Source organism: Mobula hypostoma, chromosome 1, assembly GCF_963921235.1.
Source record: "Mobula hypostoma chromosome 1, sMobHyp1.1, whole genome shotgun sequence".
Classification (NCBI taxonomy): Eukaryota; Metazoa; Chordata; class Chondrichthyes; order Myliobatiformes; family Myliobatidae; genus Mobula; species Mobula hypostoma.
Window position 1 is genome coordinate 100,405,295 of NC_086097.1, and position 22,594 is coordinate 100,427,888.

Here is a 22,594-nt window from a genome sequence, read left to right on the forward strand (position 1 = left end):
ATTTACCTCAACTCCACTCTTTTGGTAGCCTTTCTCTTTATCTGCATTGCTATTGTTTTACCAGCTCAAAGCATTGCGTGATAATTTGATCTGTACGAACAGTGTGCAAATCAAGCTCCACAATGCATCTTGGTACGTGTGACAATAATGAAACAACAGCAACATACTAAACCTCAGAACCAGCCAGCTCTGTCTCTATCGGCTCCACATTGACTTGCTCTCTCTCTGTCCACTCACAGGCAGTTGCAATGAGCCTGACACGCTCACAGGTCCCGTGCCCACTTCTGTGTCTGGCATGTCCTGCCCCACTGTTGGAACTGCTGTAAGCCAGTGGAGACGCGGCCCTTGCCTTTGCCGCTACTCGTGCTGAATCTCACACTGCATGTTCGGCTCGGCCCGGCCATCCACTCACCTCTGCGTGGCCGCCTGGGTTCAGAGTCTTGTTGCAGCGCTCACACCGCAGACAGGGGCGGTGCCAGTCCTTTCCAAGCGATGTCACCTTCTCGGCTGTGGACAGCAACAAAAAGCAGCAGTTTTACACAACCAATCTCTTCCACCTACAACCACATCCCCACGCCGAGGCAGGCAGTTGAATCTGCCAGTTGAAGGACCAAAGTTGTGAGTGTGCCCTTAGTAGCACAGGCTCTGGGGAGAGCGGACTGCATCCCCGAGCTGGGCTCTCCACACTCCTGCCAAGTCCTGCCCTCAGCTGGACAACCTTGAAGTTGAACAGATGCTCACACAGTACGATGGACTCACCAAAGTAGACCTTCTTCTCACACCTCGGACAGATGTTGGGCTCCCCGGCAAACGTGGTCATGCTCGAGGCTGAGGATTGTAGGAGAAGGCTAGTCAGTCTCACCATCAGCTGAACTCACTACCTGCAATTTCAATGCTGCACAGGCTTTGTACCCTTGAAGTAGGAAAAGGTCCCTGATCTCTGCACTGCCAAAGGATGTTTGGCACTGAGGACTAAGCAGGCAAATGCCATCAGAGAGGAAGGGCTTCTGGCAACTGGAAAGGAGAGTGAAGAATGTGCTCAAAGTAAATTTATTATCAAACTACATATGCCACCATATATAACCCAGAGATTCGTTTCCTCGTGGGCAAACTCAGTAAATCCAATAACCATAATAGAATCAATGAAAGACCACATACAATAGAGAGGACTAGTGTGCAAAAGACAACAAAAGAAAAATAATAATAAATAAATAAGCAATAAATATCAAGGATATACTCACATTCAAGACTCTTCATCTCATGTTCTCAATATGTATTGCTTATTTATTTATATTATTATTATTGTTTTGGTGCCTTGTTGGTGTGGTCTCTCATTGGACTTATTGAGTATGCCTGCAAAAAAATCTCGGGGTCGTACACGGTGACATACGTGAATTTTAAAATTTGAACTTTGAAGAGTTCTTGACAGAGAGTCCATGGGTTGTGGGAACAGTTCAGTGATGGGGTAAATAGAGTTGAGTGAAGTTATCCCCTCCGTTTCAGGAGCCTGATGGTTGACGCATCATAACTGTTCCTGAACCTGGTGGTGTGAGTCCTGAGGCTCCTGTACCTTCTTCCTGATGATATCAGCAAGAGGAGAGCATGACCTGGGTGCTGGAAGTCCCTGATGATGGATGCTGTTTTCTTGCAACAGCTCTCCGTGTAGATGTGCTCAATGGCGGGGAGTGCTTTCCCATGATGGACTGGGCCGTGTCAACTACTTTCGGTAGCATTTTCTATTCAAGGGCATTGGTGTTTCCATACCAGGCCATGATGTAACCAGTCAATATATTTTTCACCACACATCTATATAATTTTCTTGAAATTTCAGATGACGCGCCCAATCTTTGCAAACTTCGAAGGAAGTAGAGGCACTGTCATGTTTTCGTCATAATTACACTTAAGTGCTGAGTCCAGGTCAGCTGTTCTGAAATGATAACGCTGAGGAACTTAAAATTGCTGAGCCTCTCCAGAGCATTCCAGCCCTGTTGTATTTCCTTGCAACACCATAGGAACGTGGGCCAAGGCTAAGGAAATTAACTGTGACTGCACTGACCCTTACCAATTTTTGCAGCTACACAATAGAACGCAACCTACCCGGATACATCACGGCTTGGTATGGCAACTATTCTACCTGAGACTGCAGGAAACTGCAGAGAATTGTGGACGTGGCTCAGCACATCTCCCCTCCATGGACTCTTGTCTATACTTCCCGCTGCCTCAGGAAAGCAGCCAGCAAAAACCCTCCCACCCCAGTCCTTCTCTCTTCTCTACCATCCCACTGAGCTGAAGCTGGAAAACATGCACCATCAGATTCAAGGACCGCTTCTATCCTGCTGTTGAACAGCGTCCTTGTACAATAAATGACCTCACAATCTACATCGTCACGGACCCCGGTACCTTATTGTCTATCTGCAGTGCACATCCCCTGTAAAGGTACTGCTATATTCTGCAATCTGTTATTGCTTTTCCGTTTGTGTTACCTTGATGTACTAATGTTTGTAAATGATCTATATGGATGGCTGGCAAGGCAGAGGTATCTCAGTACACTGACAATAACAAACCAATTACTAATTCAACAGGCACGTGTGAACTGGTGTACTTAGGAATTTAAAACAGGGCACTGCTTGCAGTGTCCACCTGTGATGTGGTTACACAGAGACCCAGGGCTACAAGTACATAGGCAGACAAGATGGTGTGGTGGAGACCACTTGTCTTCATTGGTCATGGCACTGAGTACAAGAGATGACAGGGCTGCACAAAATATTGTTGAGACTGCACTTGGAATATAGTGTACAGTTCCCACTGTCATCACAAGATTACAAGACAAAGGAGCAGAAGCAGGCCATTCGGCCCATCGAGTCTGCTCTGCCATTCCACCATGAGCTAAACTATTCTCCCATCTAGTTCCAATTTCCGGCTTTTTCCCCATATCCCTCGATACCCTGACTAATTAGATACCTATCAATCTGCTCCTTAAACACCCTCAACGATGGGGCCTCCACAGCTGTATGTGGCAACGAATTCCATAGATCCACGACCCTCTGGCTAAAAAAATTTCTCCTCATCTGTTTTAAATGGGTACCCTCTAATTCTAAGACTGTGGCCTCTTGTCCTGGACTCACCCACCAAGGGAAACAGCCTTTCCACATCTACTCTGTCCAACCCTTTCAACTTTCGAAATGTTCCTATGAGATCCCCTCTCATTCTTCTATACTCTAATGAATACAGTCCAAGAGTTGACAAACGCTCCTCATATGTTAGCCCCTGCATTCCAGGAATCATCCTCGTAAATCTTCTCTGAACTCTCTCCAACATCAGTACATTCCTTCTAAGATAGGGGGCCCAAAACTGCACACAGTATTCCAAATGAGGTCTCACTAATGCCCCATAGAGCCTCATCAACACCTCTTTACTCTTACACACTATTCCTCTTGAAATGAATGCCAACATAGTCATATTGTAATACAGATAGAAAGACACCGTAGGAAGGTTGTGATTAAGCTGCAGAGGGTGCAGAAAAGATTGACAAGGATGTTGCTGGGACTGGGGGGCTCAAGTGAAAAGCAATGTACATATGATAAATAAATCTAAATCTCCATCTGAAATTAGACCCCCCCCCCAGCAGAATGAAAACGTGAACAGGCTCCACCACATTACTGGCGACGAGCAGCATGGAGCTGGACCACTCTACCTTTGCTGGGGCCCCGGACGGGAGCTGCAGTCTTCTTTACGGCTGCTGTGGGCGCTGAACCCTCGGGGGCCGGGGCTGGCTGCGTGCCTGATGACGGAGGGGGCTGGTCATAGATGTAGGAACCAAAACCGCCAATGTTGACACCTGTGAACAGGAAAGAGCAAATGCAGGTACAACTAATGGGGTTACAGCAGTCTGATTGGCACTCTGTTCCTGAACCCAGGGAGTGCCGATGGGGCGAGCAGGGGAGCGAGACGGGTTGCATTACCAGGGAAGGTAAGGAACAGCTCTGTGATCCCCACAGATCGGGAGTGTCCTGACTGGGGACCTAATCTGCAGGAGCGGGAGAGCTACAAACAACTGGAAGCAGCTCTACACGCAGGGAATACTAAGGAATGAGGTCTGGTAGCACCCCTCCACCAGGGCAGGAGGGCATTCCACTTTCACTAGCTTGGGATATTGGGGTGCATTATGCACATCCCCATCCACATACATCCAATGAATTAGGATCTGGGAGACAGTCGGGCATGGGACGGGGGAGAAGGGCGAGGCAGACCCGAGGTGTCACTGGAATGGTTTTCTTCACGTCTCTGATCCTCACTCTCCAGTACTGGGGATCCCCAGGAAGCTCACCGCACCCGGAGACGGGCTGTCCACACTCACCCTTCGGTCCAAACAAGGTGGCGTAGCACGGCTTGTGGCAGTAAGGCTTGTCATCATGCTGTGAGGGTAAGGACACAGGCAGTGTGAGTAGCTCGTAACCCCACCCAGAGCACGCCCTCCCTTCCCATCACCAGTCCTCTCCCTCTGCTCACCCCAACACCTCTCCGGCCACTCGGTTCTGACAGCTGTTGGTTTCACCCAGAACCTTCTAGATTGTCCTTCTTCCTCTCCTCCCAGCTTTTTACTCTGGCACCTTCCCACTTCCTTTCCGGTCCCGAAGGAGGGTCTCGGCTGTAGTTAAGGCTGTTTACTCATCTCCATAGATGTTGCCTGACCTGCTGAGTTGCTCCAGTATTTGTGTGTGCATCAGAGTGACAGAGTGCTACACAGCAGCCAAAACCAAGAAAAGATGCTGAGCACCGTCGTACAAAGCTTCCCTGTGAAGACCCGCTAAGGGGGTCAGCAGCAGAGAGCAAGGGGGAGGTGACCTTTTGCAAAAAGTGCGTAACGTGAACATACTGCCCAGTGCCAGAGCCCACACATCATCTGACATCGAGTTTCCTAAAGAAAGGGATGCAGAGCATAGGACAGCACTGTAGCAGGTAGAGCCATTGCCTTACAGGCCGTGACCCTCAGTTTGATAATGGTCTCTGTTACTATTTTTGTTGAGTCTGTACCTACTCAGTGAATACTGGGGTATTCTCCAGGTGCTCCAGTACCCGCTGCCCCCCCGCCCCCCACCACCACCGCCACATCCCAAAGAAGTCAGCATAGGTGGGTTAATTGGCTGTGGCTGGGTGAATGGTAGAAATGAGGGGAATGTAGACGGGATCAGTGCAGGATATGTGTCAATGGGGTCAGGCTGTGTCTCTGTTAATGATAGACTGTTTGAACAAAATGGAATGTCTCTTTGGGTGTATGGAAGTCTCCGCACAAACACCAACCTTGCCTTTCTTTCAGAGAGGTGGGTGATGCTAGGCTTGGGAAGCAGCTGCTGCCCACCCTGAATCCACAGCCGGCTGGGCCTGACAGGAGTATTTACCACATGGAGGTGTCCACAACCCACGTGTTAGAGAGAAGCAGTGCATAGGACCGGCTGCTGCCTCACACCACCAGAGACACGAGTTCAATCCTGACCTCTGGTGCTGACTTTGTGCAGATTGTACGTTCTCCTGTGGCCACACAGTCTCCCCTCGCACCCCGCCCCCCGCACACAGTCCAACAGTACAACAATACGCAGTTCAGTAGGTTAACCAACTGCTGAAATTGCCTCTAATGTGCAAGTAGATGGCAAAATCTGGCCAGGGATGTTAGACAGGAATTGCTGAATCGTGAGAGAGAACAGGTGACAGAAGAGTAAGTGGGAAAATGAGGTCTATGGGGGTGCATTGAGAGCCAGTATTCTTGATGGGCTGAATGGCCTCAGGTGCTGGGAGAACACAAATGTGTGTGACATGTGCCTGGGGGTGCAGTGAGGGCAACATCTTTTTGCCTGTTATGTTGCTGGTGTTTAGGGCAGCACTGGAGGCACTGGAGGTCCTCCACGTGCAGTGAGGGGAGGCACTCCTTCCTCCAGGCTTCCTGTAGAAGGATACTCACCGAAGCGTGACTGCCTGGTGACAGGATCTTGTTGCAGCGCTCACACTTCAGGCAGAACTTGTGCCAGTCCCTGCCCAGCGAGGTCACCTTCTCAGCTGCAAGAGGAATGCCAGTCAGTTAGGGGCCTCTCTTACCTCAAAATTAAACAAACTGAAAGTACTGTACAACTCAGCACCTCTCCAGGCAAGGTCATGGAGTACAAGAATTGGGATGTCGTATTATACCTGGGCAAGTCGGTGATGAGACCACACTAGGAGTATCGTGTCCTGTTCCGGTCACCCAGCTATAGGAAGGATGTCATTAAGCTGGAAAGGGTGCTGCGGAGGATATCACTGCCACTGGAGGGCCAGAGTTCTGAAGTGAAGCTGTAAAGATTATGATCGTTTTCCCTGGAGCAAAGGTGGCTGAGGGGTGACCTTAGAGAGATTTATAAAATCAGAGGGGGTTGGGGGGGTCCATATGGACACAATCTTTTCCATGGGTAAAGTCATCTAAAACTAGAGGATGTAGACCAAGACAAGAGGGGAAAATTTTACAAGTGAGCTGAGGGTCATTTTTCCAGAGGAGTGTGTAGAGATAGGTACGTTACAATGTTTAAAAGCCATTTTAACAGGCTGAAATGTACTGTGGATAGGAAATGGGCCAAACTCAGGCAAATGAGGCTAGATCAGAGAGCCTGGTCAGCATGAGTGAGATGGGCTGAAGGGCCTGTTCCTGCACTGCATGACTCTATACTCATTGCATCATCAACACAACACATACCCTGACAACGCATCAATGCCACCTGTGTCCCCTCTCTAAACAACATACTCATCAGGTCTTTGAGAGGCTGTTACTCAGGATCCAGCCCCTCAGTGCCCGGTGTGCCCCTTCCCTGCAGAGCCTCTGTACAGTCCTGTACCCTGAGGGATGTGCCTGTCAGGCAACATTCCCTTAGGTCGGCAGCTCTCAGATACGCCACGATACCTCGAAGACCTGCCGGCAGCAGTTGATGCTTATCTCAGCATGCATTACCTGGGAAGAGTCCACAGAGAATTTGTCAGCTGCTCAGGGTGAGCCTGATCCAGGGCCTACCTGTGCACATGAGTTAGAGGCTACCCTGCACGTCGAAAGATATTTTATAACTACCTCAGTCTACTCCTCCTCTCAATGTACATCAAAGCCAACTATTCCCATTTTAAAACATCCATGTTTTCTCCTTTTAAAACACCCACTGCCTTTAAGCACACTACTGCCTCCAACAGGAGTGGCGAAGGAAGAACCCCTCTCCCTGGTACCTTGACTCAACAGGCTGGCCAAGATGTTGCCCGCAAAACTGCATGAAAGGTCTGGGCTTACTGCTGACACCCTGACTTGGTACTTGACAATGTACTGTGTACTCTGGCTCAGGCACAGCAAGATCTCACCACCGCACATGATCAGAGGTATTTATAGTACAGGCCTTTCAGCCCATTCTGTCTGTGCCAGCATGAAACCATTTCTGCTCATCTTACTTCCCAGACCTCAATCTCTAGTCCTGCGTTCTAAACCCTTTCAAGACACTTCCCATTTATTCTGTTCCTGTTTCTTATCAAATCCTCCAGTCTCTGCACCGTTTACATCAGAACATACGAAATAGGAGCAGAAGCCAGCGATTTGGCCCATCGAACCTGCTCCACCATTCAATCTGATTTGGCCGTGGACTCAGCTCCATCTGCCTGCCTTTTCCCCATAACCCTCAATTCCCCCCCATGCAAAAATCTCTCTAACTATCTTAAATATACTTAATGAGGTAGCCTCTATTGCTTCCTTAGGCAGAGAATCCCTCGGATAAATGACTCTCTGGGAAAAGCATCTCATCTTCATCCTAAACCTACTCCCTCCAATCTTGAAGCTAGGTCCCCTAGTTTTAGTCTCCCTTACCAGTGGAAACAACTTTCCTGCCACTATGGGATCTATCAGTTTCATGATTTTATGTGTTTCTGTAAGATCCCCTCTCATTCTTCTGAATTCCAGAAGTACTATCTCAGGCAATTCAATCTCTCCTTAGTTTAACCCCCTCATCTTTCCTCAGAGTATATCTTTCCTCAGGTGAGGAGATCAGAGCTGAGCACAAAACCGCAGGTGTGGCCTCACCAGTACCCTGTACAGTTGCAGCATAACCTCCCTGCTCTTAAATTCAATGATTCTAGCAATGAAGGACAACATTTCATCTGCCTCCTTGATAACCTGTTACACCTGTAAACCAATGTTCTGAATTCATGCACAAACACCCCCAAGTTAGTTATCTGTGGGTCATAGCAACAACTGTGATGTCACCAAGTGTATGTCCATTGAGTGAACTTCCTTTCCATCCCATTGGGATAAAGGGAGCTCTTTCTCCACCACCTACCGATGAAGAACCACAGCCCAAACGATCCACATGAACTACGGGGAGTTTGTGCTTTCAGAGTTCTTGGAGCTTGCTTATTTAGTTGGTTTGAAACATTTCTGTCTTTGATAAATGATTGATGCCTTTTTAGTTTGGGGCATACACCCCTGCTCTGACCAGTCGACGATGGAGAGACTGCCCGAGAAGGTCACTCTCTGAATGTCTCTGAGAGGGCAGGACTTGTTTCTTTTCATTCATTTTCTGGGAGGTGGGTGTTTCTGACACTGTTCACAACCATCCCAAACTGCCCTACCAATCCAGGGTCCGCTGGGTGCGAGGGACTTGGAGTCACATACAGGCCAGCAAAGGACGGTAGATATCCTACCCTGAATGATGGTAGTGAGCCAGAAGGGTTTGGCACTGGTCTGGCAGTCTTAGACCCACTGCTACTAATTCATATCTAGCTCTGCCTGTTTTTGTTTACAATTTCTAACACCTGTGTGTCCAAAAATCACTTGTACTTTTAAACAGAGCATTTTGAGAGCTCAGAAATTACTTCACAGAAGATTTTGTTTTAAAAGTCATGCATTTCAGATGTGGTCACCATATCAGCACAGGCCACATGGCTGCCAGAGGGCACAGAAAGATCCCAATTACACATCGGATCAGAGATGTTTACGGTGCAGGAGGCAGCCTTTTGGTAGCCAAAGAACATTTCTGTCACTCCCATTTACCAGTTTTCAGTTCCTAGCCCTACAATTTAAGGCTCAAGGACTCAGTAATATTCTTCTTGAAAGTTGAGAGGGTCGCTGCCTTTCAGACAGTAGATTCCAGACCACTTCCCACCATCTCCCAAACCGCCCACTCCCCCAAACTATAATTCAATTCCTCTCTGACCTTTCACCACTTAATTTAAAACTGCCCCAGTTAACAAACAAGGGTAATCATTCTTCCCATGTGTGCTTTTTCAACATTTTCACCACCTGAATTCCAGCTCTCCTCTGTCTCTCTCACACCAGACAAGATGCCTCTGGTGAGGACAGCATCTCCTCGCAACCCAGTGCCCCCACCATGTCTTTCATGCCACAACCTTCCTGAACAGTTGGTGCTTTTCTTCATCCTCTACTGCACAGCCAGCCTCAGTCACCAATGCTAACGTACACTCACACTCAATGCCAAACTCTGACAGTACTGACTCCTTCACTGAAACAGTCTCAGACCGACCTTAACATATCTGCAAGGCGAAGGTCCCACTGACCCTGCTCACCTGCATTAGGTCACCTGCCACCTCAGCACAGGAAGCTGTGATTGCGACAGAGAAGGTGCAAGGGAGATGTACAGCATGAGAATAGACATAGTAGTAGTAGTCACAGTCATACTTTATTAATCCCGGGGGAAATTGGTTTTCGTTACAGTTGCACCATAAATAATAAATAGTAATAAAACCATAAATAGTTAAATAGTAATATGTAAATTATGCCAGGAAATAAGTCCAGGACCAGCCTATTGGCTCAGGGTGTCTGACCGTCCAAGGGAGGAGTTGTAAAGTTTGATGTCCACAGGCAGGAATGACTTCCTATGATGCTCTGTGTTGCACCTGGGTGGAATGAGTCTCTGGCTGAATGTACTCCTGTGCCCAACCAGTCCATTATGTAGTGGATGGGAGACATTGTCCAAGATGGCATGCAACTTGGACAGCATCCTCTTTTCAGACACCACCATCAGAGAGTCCAGTTCCATCCCCACAACATCACTGGCCTTACGAATGAGTTTGTTGATTCTGTTGGTGTCTGCTACCCTCAGCCTGCTGCCCCAGCACACAACAGCAAACATGATCGCACTGGCCACCACAGACTCGTAGAACATCCTCAGCATCATCCGGCAGATGTTAAAAGACCTCAGTCTCCTCAGGAAATAGAGACGGCTCTGACCCTTCTTGTAGACAGCCTCAGTGTTCTTTGACCAGTTCAGTTTATTGTCAATTCGTCTCCCCAGGTATTTGTAATCCTCCACCATGTCCACACTGACCCCCTGGATGGAAACAGGGGTCATCGGTACCTTAGCTCTCCTCAGGTCTACCACCAGCTCCTTAGTCTCTTTCCAATTAAGCTGCAGATAATTCTGCTCACACCAAGTGACAAAGTTTCCTACTGTAGCCCTGTACTCAGCCTCATCTCCCTTGCTGATGCATCCAACTATGGCGGAGTCATCAGAAAACCTCTGAAGATGACAAGACTCTGTGCAGTAGTTGAAGTCCGAGGTGTAAATGGTGAAGAGAAAGGGAGACAAGACAGTCCCCTGTGGAGCCCCAGCACTGCTGATCACTCTGTCGGACACACAGTGTTGCAAGCACACGTACTGTGGTCTGCCAGGGTGCCGGCTGGTACCTACAAGGAGAGATTGGGTAGGGGTGGTTAGTGGTCTTCTCTTTAGAATCCAAGGGGCTGAGGGAGGCCTGATCGAGATGGTGAAGGACCCAAGCTGAGTAAATAGAAAGGTGAGAAACCGGGAGGCCCCATCATGTGTGTGCTCTTCACACACTGGGGAGGGCACCGCACAGACTGGGGCCCTGCAATAGGTCTGTCAATGGATCTGCCAACAGCTTGTCGTCTCTGTGGGCTGGAAGGAGTGTGAGGCTGCTGCTCTACTTGGGGACTGCTTCTCACCTTCTGGCTGCACTTCAGCCCCACCCTCTTCATACCTGACGGGGCAGAGTGGGAGGGGGATTGCTGGTCAATGTGCTTCTGGGGTTAGCCAAGTTAGCTATCCATGGGTCACAGGGACAGGCAGCTGTTAGTTATTGCTGTAGTACTGTACTTATAATACACCTGCTAACTAGTAACTAAACTCTGAAACTAGTAGCAAACTTTCCTCATTAATGCTCATTTGGGTGGGGGAGGGTGTAGGTGGTCGTGTGTGTAAACAAGGCCAGAGACAGCAGAGACAACCAGAATACAGTCTGGGCGAGGAAATGCCCACCACTGCCAACTCAAATCCACGCACCAGCTGGATTTACAAAGGTTCCCCAAACCCAAACCCTTGTCCTTCCCTGAAAATGGCAACAAACTATTCAAACCCAAGGCGGCTGCAGAATGGCTTTGGAGACGAGGTGGATCAGTGAGCAACAATGGAGTTTGAGGGGCTGATCAACCACCCCCCCCCTCCCCAGGCCTGCTACACCAAGGGTGTTGGCAAGGTGGGATCTTACTGTGCTCACGATGACTGCGCCTCTCCTGCAACAGTAATGTCTGTGGGAGTCACACCTCGTGTGACTCAGTAACAGTCTCACCTCTAGATGTGTGCAGGAATGTGGGCGAAAGACAGACTGGAGAGGCCAGTCCGCAGAGTAAGCACATGTGACAACGTCTGACGGCCCCAGCCCTGACCCCCCTGTTAAACATTTCACAGTAAAAGTGCTGGAGAAGACCAAAGAGTCCTATGTAGACAGGCAGGGAGGGAGGTTTCTCATGACGTGAAGGAGAGGACTATGATCCATCCTGAAATTCTTGCCCTGGTGTTGCCAGGAGGGAGAAGGGTGCAGTCAGTGCATTGGGAGTGTGGGCCTCCCACACCTAGATCATCGCCAACACTTTCCAAAGCCCAGAGGTTTACTCAGTAGAGTGCCAGGGGAAGGGATAGAGCTCAGAGACGTGTACCCAGGTCTGGATCCACAACTCAGTAACAAAATAATGTGCCTCACTCTCCCAAATTTCTTTCCCATACAGAGGTGTACAGTGTGGGGAAGCTCAGATACAGGGGTCTGTCAGGTATCCTGGCCTTCACACCAACTTTTATTTAGAAACTAAACCTCACAACAGGATGTAGTCATTCATCATCTACAATAGTAGCAGACAAACAGAGGGAATAATGGAAGGAAATTGCTGAGGAAATCCGGAGCTTACTGCCCCAACTCCAATGTCCCAAGGACGAACCCTCAGGAGGAATGACGTCCTGCTGCCTAGGTGCAGAGAGGAGGAGAGACACAGTGCTTCTCCTCGGGTTGACTCTGATTCTTCTTTCTGTTACTACAAATCTTCAGCCCCTGCTGTTCACCACCTCTGCGTCAATTAGATCTTCCCCGTGTGAAAATACAACCCTTCTCCTCCAGACTCGTCAATCTCTCCTCTCTGCTACTATTTTCCATTTCCACCAACATCAAGTCCTCCCTGCACCCTCTCTAGTACAATCACACATTTTTTATGAAGTTTGAGCAGGAATCCACACAACAGGGGTCCAGCTGTGACTGGTATAATCTCACTGTCCCCCTACTGTATGCCTTGACTAATCCGGAAAGTACACCATGCCATACCTCTGATATAAAGATGGACCCCTGATCTCCCAGTCTGCCTTGTCACAGTCCTTACACTTCAGTACTGCACTCTCACTAACTCGACCACTCTATTCTGCATTGCTTCTCTTGTTAAATTCCACTTTCCATTTTCAGCCTGCCTGCAGCCTTTAAAAGCTTCCTCCCCACTGTCAGCTACACCGGATCTTCCATCAATTCTATGAACACTGCAATCATTCCCCCTGCATTTGGTCTAAATCATTAACATTCACCATCAATCCAACAGACCAGATACTGAACCCTGTGAGACCCCACCGGTCATAAAAACACCCAGCACCCATCACTCTACTCCTGCCACCAAAACAGCTTTGGGTCCAACGTGTCACCCCATCTCCCACCCCCAGGATCCCCTACCAGTTTACTTTTTTGATCTGACGTGCAGGGCTTTGGGAAAACCCACAGACTGCAGCAAACACTGCCTCACTAAACTCCCTGAGGCGGTAACAAGGTCATCCCATCAGTCTGATAAACAAATCTGTTGTTGTTGAGTAACCTGTACAGTGAACGTTCACACTGTCCCTCTGAGCAGAGACCAAGTACTGACCCAACACAGGAGTGTACTTGCATTGATATCCCCTCCTCCCACAACACCAGCCCTGCTCCTCTCCTCTGGCCCCACTCCTGCAGCCAGAGAGGACTGAAACTGTAGTCAGTGCAAAGCCAAGTTCCCACTGTGCTTTGTTTCACACTCTAGGATACATTTCACTTGGCCTGGCCTTTTATCTACTCTGAAACACATGAAGCCCCTTTTAATGCATCCACTTTACCACACTGAGTCCATCCAACACTTCCTTCTGAACTGCAACACCAGTGTGGTCCCACTCTCTAGTGAAAACAGCCACAAAGTCTGCATTAAAAATCCCAACTCTTACATACAGGATAACTTTTCCTGATCCCAATGGGCCCTAACATTTCCCAATTATTCCTCTTGCTTTTGATATGCTTATAAAACACATTTGGATTTCCTTTGAGTGCACTTGCCGGTAATTTCTGAACATACTGTGCATCGTTGAAGAATCTGGCAGTGCTGAAGTAATGAAATGTAAGGCTCAGCCAGCCCTTTCAACTGCTGTTGTCCAGGTGCACACGGCAGCTGGCCGTGGCAGCTGCCATACAGTACTGAGATCACGAGCACGGCCTCACCCCACACCCCAATTCCACTGCCCTCCAAGCCGCTGAGCAGGGAAGGAGGGAAGGGCGACACAAGGCAGTGTGTAGGTGTGAAGGGTCAGTCGGGGGCAGAGAGGGCCGTTCCTGCACTGTGCATCTCTTCAGCCAGCTGCTGGTTGTGACACAGTGGGAAGTGGCTCCAAGTGCAAGTACGTTGCCCCCCCATCCCACCCACCCCTACCCGTGACCACACACAGCCTACCCGCAGCAGCAGATGCCCTGCATTCTCAGACCGCCACAGCTCACCACCCACGGGCACACCTGGTGGAAACCCAATCCCCTGGAGCCGGCCATCCTGAGCCCACATACAGAGGAGCTGCAGAATTCCTGGGCTTTGTCAATCAGGCCAGTTCAGAGCCAGACTCACTGCCCTCCGACACAAAAGTAACTCGACTCTTCGCAGCAGACAACCGGGGCGTGACAACGCTGACAAAGATGATCATTGGAACGGTCAGCTATCGTAACCTCAGACCATTACAGCCGCTCACAGGGCAAGAGCAATCTCAAAGACTGTTACAGCCGCACAGGATTACCCTACCACTTTCCTCAACGCGTTCACAGCTCGCTCAACAGGGCAAGGATGTGACTGCAGTGGAGCCTTACCACAATGCCGCATGGGCTGGAGCATTTCAGTTAAGAGTCAGGAGAGATTGGGTTTGTTTTCCCTGGGGTAGAGAAAGTCAAGGGGGACCTGACAAGTGTACAAAATTATGAGGGACATAGATTTTGTCTTGGATGGAATTTGAGGAAATTTTTTTTCCCCCACCCAGAGGGAGGTTGAAATCTAGAATAAACTGCCCAAGTGACAGACATGCTCACAACATTTAAGATGTACTTGGATGAGAAAGAGCATGAACAAGTTAGTTTTGAGTTGGAGGGAAGGTGGGAGAAACAAGGGGAAGGTTTGCAATAGGACAAGATCAGATGGGTTATCGAGGTTGCAGGGTGGCGGCGATGGTCAGATTCTCCTTTGTGTTGTGTTGCTAACAGCGAGACTAAGGGACATTTCAGCAAGCCAGTTTTCCCAACATACCTCACTCAACGATAATATCTCCAGCACCCCCCACTATACAGCCCTCCCTCACCCACCCATCCACTGCTTCTGCTCGTCCATCAACCATCTCCTAACACAGGAGTTCCCAACCCGGGCTCCACGGACCCCTCCATTAGTGGTAGGAGTCAATGGCATAAAAAGGTTGGGAACCCCTATTCTGACTCAACCACTGGATGACCCCCATTTTACTGGCTGCTCAACTGCAAACACTTAGCTCATAGCCCCCATTTCTTTCCATCCCCTCTTTTATCCTACCCAGGGTGCATGGGGCGTCAGGGAGGGGTAGCACCTCTGGTGGCGGCACATGTTGTGTCCTTTTCAAGGCGGTTTGTCCACCTTTGGTCCCCACCTGGCACTCAGCTCTCACCTGTGGCTCCCTGTAGCTGTTTGCATGTGACAGTGGCCACACCCTGGGTGACGGCTTCGACAAGCCGGCTAAACCGGGTGAGGGTAGCTGACGGGTCTCAAACCCTCGGTGAGATAAGGAGTTGTCTATCCCTGCACGTGAAGACAGACTCCAGCGGATTGAGCAGACGAGACCAACGGAAGGTCCAACGGTCAAGAAGGCGGTCTCTGCAAGCGTCGTGGAACGCGTAGAGCTGGACAAGACACAGTAGACGTCCTGGTCATCCACTGTGCCTAGTCCCATCTCCAGACGCCTCGACTCTTGTCTTGCCACTGGATCCAGATGGGAATTGGGAAGAGAGAGTGAGGCTGACACTGCGCAACTCTCCCTCACTTAAATCCAAATCACGCGCTAGTCTCGACACCTCATAATGGTGTTGAGGTCCTCATCGACGATGATGGACAAACACACATACCCTAACCTATAAACCCTTCCTTTCCACTAACCCAAGTCTACCCCCTCACTCTCACTCTCTCACACACACACACACACAGACATACACACGCCTCAACCTGTCTCTGCCTCCCTCCCCAGCAGTCCCTTGCCCTACCCAGATCAACGATTTACCCTCAGCTCCCCCAAGCTCCCAGCTATCTCTCTCTGGCACAGGGAAAGGCAAGCATAAATCGATTTTATTAGCCAAGTCTAATCGGGTTAGTTCTGGGAAACTGGACACGGTAACCTGCTTCTGAAATTTACTGAGGGGGCAGCAAGGTATGAAATTTTCTCACAAGCACAGCACTCTCACATTATCAGGCACATTCCTCGTCTGTGCCAGCTGTCAACGGCACCCACCCACAGAACTGAGCACCAGAACAATGTCACTTTGACAGAGATTGGGGGCGGGAATCTTCCCCTGGCGCCCGATATCCCTCATTTTATTATTAGTCTGCTTTTCCTCAGTGCCAGGGTGGAGCAGGCTCCCAGCAGCATATTGTTTCAATCTTGTAATCCCATCTCCTCTCTCATATAAAGTATTCTTTAATCAACAATCTGTCTTGACACAGTTAGGAGCCAGGCTCCAGTGTTTTTTCTGTTCCAAGTCTCACTCCCTAATCCCAAGTGCGGGAGTCAAATGAAGGTCTAGGAATTTCACTGAGGAGGCAGAGTCCGATGCGCAGCCCTTCAAGGAACTCATCCTGCCGTGGATCAGCTGTGATCTTGTTACACGGCAGAGCAGGCTTCAGGAGCTCCACGCCTCACTCCCCCCATTAGTTTATACAGAGTTAGACTTCACAATCTACATTAAAGAAGCTGCCAGCTCTCCCTCGACTCCACCCACCACCCTTGTGTACATCAAGTCCTCACACCCGCCCTACACCAATGACACGTTGTGTGGTGCTATAATCCTCTTCAGGACAGATCTGACAGCTCAGAACCACCGTCAGTGAGGGGTGGGGAGCATCGGCAGTACTGTCCCCAACTCCACGGCCCAGCCATCCCTGGCCACAACCCTGGTTCACTCAGGGGGGCAGTGGGGCAATGCCGGGAGCAGTACTCACACCAGTAGCAGAGAAGCTGCGGTCAAGGACTACACGCAAGTTAAACAGCAACAACAGTGGGCCAAGTGACTCCAGACTACAAAATCCTGCAGTCTCACCACACCAGACAACGGAACAGCTAACGAGAGGTGGAGGGTACCCAGAATATCCTCATCCTCAATGGCAGGGCCCAGAACATGAGTGCCAGAGAGAAACCTTCACAACTACACTGAGGCAGAGTAGTAAATCCATTTTGAAATCCCCACTATGACAGCAGCCAGTCTAATTATCAGGAAATTGCTGTGAGCACTGGATTCAGTAAATATCCAGACAACATCCCAGCTGGATCAGTAGTTCAGAACTAGCTGCTCTACTAGCCATGAAGTTCTCGTACAATAACACTGGCATTTAACATGGAAAGTTGTTCATAACAAGTCCAAACTGGGAAAGGGGAATTCTTCACTCAGAAGGTGGTGAGAGTGTGGAATGAGCTGCCAGCACAAGTGGTGCATGCAATTTTGATTTCAATGTTTAAGAGACATTTGGATAGGTACATGGATGGGGAGGGTATGGGGGTTATGGTCTAGCTTCAGGTCAATGGGACAAGGCATGGACTAGATGAGCCAAAGGGCCTGTTTCTGTGCTGTGGTTTTCTGTGACTCTATCAAGTATCAAAGTGATGAAGACTACTGTCAATAATGCTCTCAACCAGTAAGCTGCTCACCACCGCAGAGTTTGGGCTTCACTTGGGCCACAAGGGTCCAAATCTCATCACAGCCTTCCCGAGTTCTGCAGGTGACAAGTGACAGGACAACATTCATGCTAAGAAATGCTCTCATGACTCTCTGAGTGAAGGAGTTTCCACTCATGTTTCCCTTAAACTTTACAACTTTCACCCTTAACCTCTAGTTGTAGTTCCACCAAAAATTAGTGGAAAAATCCATCTATATCTCATCTATATGCTAATATAGAGATATTAGCATATCTCTATCAAATCACCTCTTAATCTTCTGTGTTCCAAGGAATAAAGTCCTAACCTATTCAATCTTTCCTTATAACTCAAGTCCTCCAGTCCTGGCAACATCCTTGTAAATTTTCTCTGTACTCTTTCAACCTTATTTACATCTTTCCTGTAGATAGTGACCAAAACTGTATCCAATACTCCAAATTAGGCCTCACCAGTCTTATACAACTTCAATACAACATCCAATCTCCTGTAATCAATACTTTGATTTATGAAGGCCAATATCCCAAAAGCTTTCTTTACCACCCTATCTTTCTGTAACACCACTTTCAATGAATTATGGACCTGTATTCCCAGGTCCCTTTGTCCTAACACACTCCTCAGTGCCCCACTGCTCATTGTATAAGACCTACCCTGGTTGGTCTCACCGAAGTGCAATGCCTTGCACTTGTCTGCATTAAATTCCATTTGCCATTTTTCAGCCGGTCTAGATCCCACACAAGCTCTGATAGTTATCCTTGTTGTCCGCTACATCCCCAGTATTGATGTCATCCACAAATTTGCTGATCCAGTTAACAACTTTACCATCCAGATCACTGATATAGATGACAAACAACAACTGAACCAGCACTCATCCCTGCAGCACTCCACTAGTCACAAACCTCCAGTCAGAGAAGCAACCATCGACTACCATCTTCTGGCTTCTCCCAAAAAGCCAATGTCTAATTCAATTTACTATGTCATCTTAAATGAAAAAGTACTGAATCTTCTTGACCACCCTCCCGAGTGGGACCTTGTCAAATGCTTTACTGAAATCCATGTAGACAACATCTACTGCCTTTCCTTCATCAACTATCCAAGTAACTTCCTCGAAAAGCTTAGTTCTATGAGATAAGCCAGACATGACCTACAACACACAAAGCCATGCTGACTATCCCTAATCAGTCCATGTCTATCCAAATACTCATATATCCAGTCCCTTAGAGTACCTTCCAATTAACTTTCCCACTACTAAAGTCAGGCTCACCAGCTTTCTACTTTCTGGTTTATTTTTAGAGCCTTTCTTATACAGTGGAACAACATTGGCTATCCTCCAGTCCTCCATTTCCTCAACTGTCGCTAAAGATGATTTAAATATTTTGGCTTGGGCCCCTGCAATCTCCACACTTGCTTCCCACCGGGTCTGAGGAAACACCTTGTCAGGCCCTGGGAATTTATTCACCCTAATTTGCCTCAAGACAGCAATGATCTCCTCCTCTATAATTTGCTTTGCCTCACTTCTATAGACTCTGTGTCCATCTCCCAAGTGGATACAGATGCAAAAAATCCACTTAAAATCTCCCCATCTCTTTTGGCTCCACGCATGGATTACCATTCTGATTTTCCAGAGGACTAATTTTGTCCCTTGCAATCCTTTTGTCATTAACATATCTGTAGAAACCTTTCAGATTCTCCTTCACCTTGTCCGCTAGGCAACCTCCTGCCTTCTTTTAGCCATCCTGATTTGCTTCTTAAGTAACACACATAAAATACTGGAGGAACTCAGCAGGCCATGCAGCATCTATGGAAAAGAGAAAACAGTCGACAATTTGGGCCGAGACCCTTCATCAGGACACTTTAAGTGTTGTCTTGTGTTTCTAATACTCCACAAGTACCTCACATGTTCCTATTTCCCTCTATGCACCTCCTTTTTTTCTTACCAAGGGCCTCAATATGTCTTGGAAATCAAGGCTCCCTATACCTGTATCATGATCTTTTAATCCACAGGCACATACAAGCTTCATACTCTAAATATTTCACTTTTGAAGGCCTCTCACTTACCAAGTGCACCTTTGCCAGAAAACAGCCTGTCCCAATCCACACTTGCCAGATCCTTTCTGATACCATCAAAATTGGTCTTTCTCCAACTTAAAATCTCAACTCATGGATCAGACCAATCTTTTTCCATATTTGTCTTTGAAACTGATGGCATTATGGTCACTGGATACAAAATGTTTCCCTACACAAACCTGTCACATTCCCTAAGAGGACATCAATTATCGCACACTCTCTTGTTGAAACTTCTATGTACTAATTAAGGAAGCTTTTCTGAACACATTTGATAAACTCTATCCCACCTTATCCTTTTACAAGGAGTCTCAGTTACTATGCAGAAAGTTAAAAATCAACATTTTTTTTCTTGCAATAGTCTGCGATCTCTCTACAGATTTGTTCCTCCAAATCCCATGGACTGTCGTGTGGTCTCTAATCTTGCCCCACTAATGTTCATACCTTTCTTATTCCTCAGTTCCACCTATAAATCCTGACTAGACGAGTTCTCTGGTCTGTCCTGACTGAGCACTGCCATGACATTTTCTGACTAGTAACACCAGCCCTCCCCCTTTAATCCTTCCTGCTCCGTCATGTCTAAAACAGAACCCCGGAATATTGAGCTGCAGTCCTGCCCCTCCTGCACCCAAGTCTCACTAATGGCTACAATATCATAATTCCAGGTGTTGGTCTAAGCCCTGAGCTCCTCTGCCTCTCCCATGATGCCTCTTGCATTGAAATTAACGCAGCTCAGGAGATTAGTTGCACCATGCTCGACCTTTTGATTCCTGGTTTTGTCCAAGGTCAAGCAACATTTGTCTCCACAACCTCTTCACTATTTGTTCTGGCACTCTGGTTCCCATCCGCCGGAAACTCTAGTTTAACCCGCATTCCCCCCCCCCCACCCCGTCCAGCACTAGCGAACATTCCTGCTAGGGCATTTTTCTCCATCCAGTTTGGGTGCAAACTGCCTCTTCTGTACAGGTTGCACCTTCCCTGAAAGAGTGCCCAATCATTCAGAAGTATGACACTCTCCGTCCTACACCTAACTCTCTGAACTCACTTTGCAGAACTACGCCACTCTTCCTACCTACATAGACCACCATGTCTGGATGCTCACTCTCCCACTTAAGAATGCTGAGGACTTGATCCGAGATGTCCTGGACCTTGGCACCCAGGAGGCAACATACCATCTGGGAATCCCGTTCTTATCCACAGAATCTCCCTTCTGTTCCCGTAACCAACAAATCCCCTATCACTGCAGCTCGCCTCTTCTGCCCCTTTCCCTTCTGAGTCACAGAGACAGACTCAGTGCCAGAGACCTGACAGCTGTAACTTTCCTCTGATAGGTCATCCCCCACCCCTAACAGTATCCAAATTGTTGTTGAGGGGGATGGCCACTGGGGCACTCTGCACTGGTTGTTTAACCCCATCCCCTTCCTGATTGTCATCCAGTCTCCCATGTCCTGTGTCCTGCACCTTGGGTGTAACTATCTCTCTGTATGTCCTATCTATCACCTCCTCAGCCTCTCAAATGATCTGTAGTTCATCCAGTTCCAACTCCTTAATGCAGAGTGTTAGAAGCTGCAGCTGGATGCACTTCTCACAGGTGTAGCTGTCAGAAACACTAGCGGTCTCCTTGCCTTCCCACATCCTGCAAGAGCAGCATTCAACTATCCTGCCTGGCATCCCTACTGTTCTAACTGTCCAAACATAAAGAAGCAAACAATGAATAAACTGAAAGAAAAATCTACCTACAGCTTGAAAAAGGATCTAGTGCTTTCCCGGTGTATTTGACAAATAATCTCTCCTCGAGCTTCCGGCTGGGTACAGGTATTGATTTTAATCGACGTTTTGCTGACAAATTCTGCCATCATCATCAGAGATGAAGCCTAGGCAAGTCTAGTCTGGTGGCATTTATACCCTTCGTCCATCCCTCCGGACTGGTTAGTAGTCACCCAATCAGGCTTCCAACTGAACCACCTTGTTTACAATCGAATTCCAGTTCTTACTTAGAGCGAGACCTTCCCTCCAAGTAAGAACTTCCCCCCCGGGTGCCAAGCATTAACACAGAAAAATAACCGGGAAATCATCTGATCGGGACCGAAGTTTGTCTATTGAAACATAGCATCATTCCATGTTTTGGGATAAGACAGGGAATCTTTAAGGAACAGTGTGTACACTGACAGTGAATGCAGAGATTTCATTCCATCAACTCCATCGTCTGTGTGTGATGTTACACTCCCCAATGTAGAAGGTAATCCACCTAAGCCAGCCTGCTCACTCCAAACACAATGCCAAGACACTTTGATGCTCTTTGACAACAAAGTCCTTCCCAACTCAAGCCAAGCTTCCAGTGACACATCTGGTTCTTTATAAATATACATCTTCAAAACCAGTGCAGGCTGTGGGAAGATACACAGTGGTCAACATGGACAGGCCCAGTGAATGGGTAAGGACATGACAGATGGAATTTGACATGGAAAAATGTCACACCATCCACTTTTCTGAAAGAAATAGAGGAGGTTTCTCTTCTAAAACAGTGAGTGTTGATATTGAAGGGTCCTAAGTGCACACAAATCACTCTCAGTTAAGAAGCAGGTAGAGAAAGCAAAAATATATTCACCTTTATTGGAAAGAACACCAAAGCAAGAGTAAAGGTGTTTTATTTGCCTGAGTAAGACTGTATCTGCACTGTTGTCTCTTGTGATACCAATTTCTTCCTACAGTAATTGCACATTGCATCTGCACATTAGCTTTAGTGACTTGTGTTCAAAGAAAATCAAGACATTTTAGCATATTACCCAACTTCACATGGCTTGAAAGTACAGTGGATTCCAGTTAACTGGGACATCAGTTAATCAGAACAGCCACCTACTTGGAACAACTCTTAAAGAACAAAAAGTAATTGAGAAAATAGCTGGGATTCCTTCATTTATTTGGGACACTATGCTGGTTAATTGGGACAGGGGACTTAAGCCGAATAATTTCTAACTAGCATCGGTTGCATGCACTTGTGCAGCCATTAAACACTACACCGGGCTTAGAGTGAACAG

General features: G+C 48.0%; 1 protein-coding gene across 1 annotated transcript in view; it reads right to left on the reverse strand.

Moving 5' to 3' along the window:
• LOC134349447 (cysteine-rich protein 2-like) overlaps positions 1–22,594 on the reverse strand; it is a 53,673-nt gene that overhangs the window by 19,839 nt on the left and 11,240 nt on the right. The window contains exons 2-6 of the mRNA XM_063053768.1: positions 5,957–6,051; positions 4,358–4,415; positions 3,695–3,838; positions 760–828; positions 413–507 (exon numbers count right to left, since the gene is read on the reverse strand). Coding sequence (XP_062909838.1) covers positions 413–507; positions 760–828; positions 3,695–3,838; positions 4,358–4,415; positions 5,957–6,051 — 461 coding nt within the window. The remainder of the gene's footprint in view (positions 1–412; positions 508–759; positions 829–3,694; positions 3,839–4,357; positions 4,416–5,956; positions 6,052–22,594) is intronic.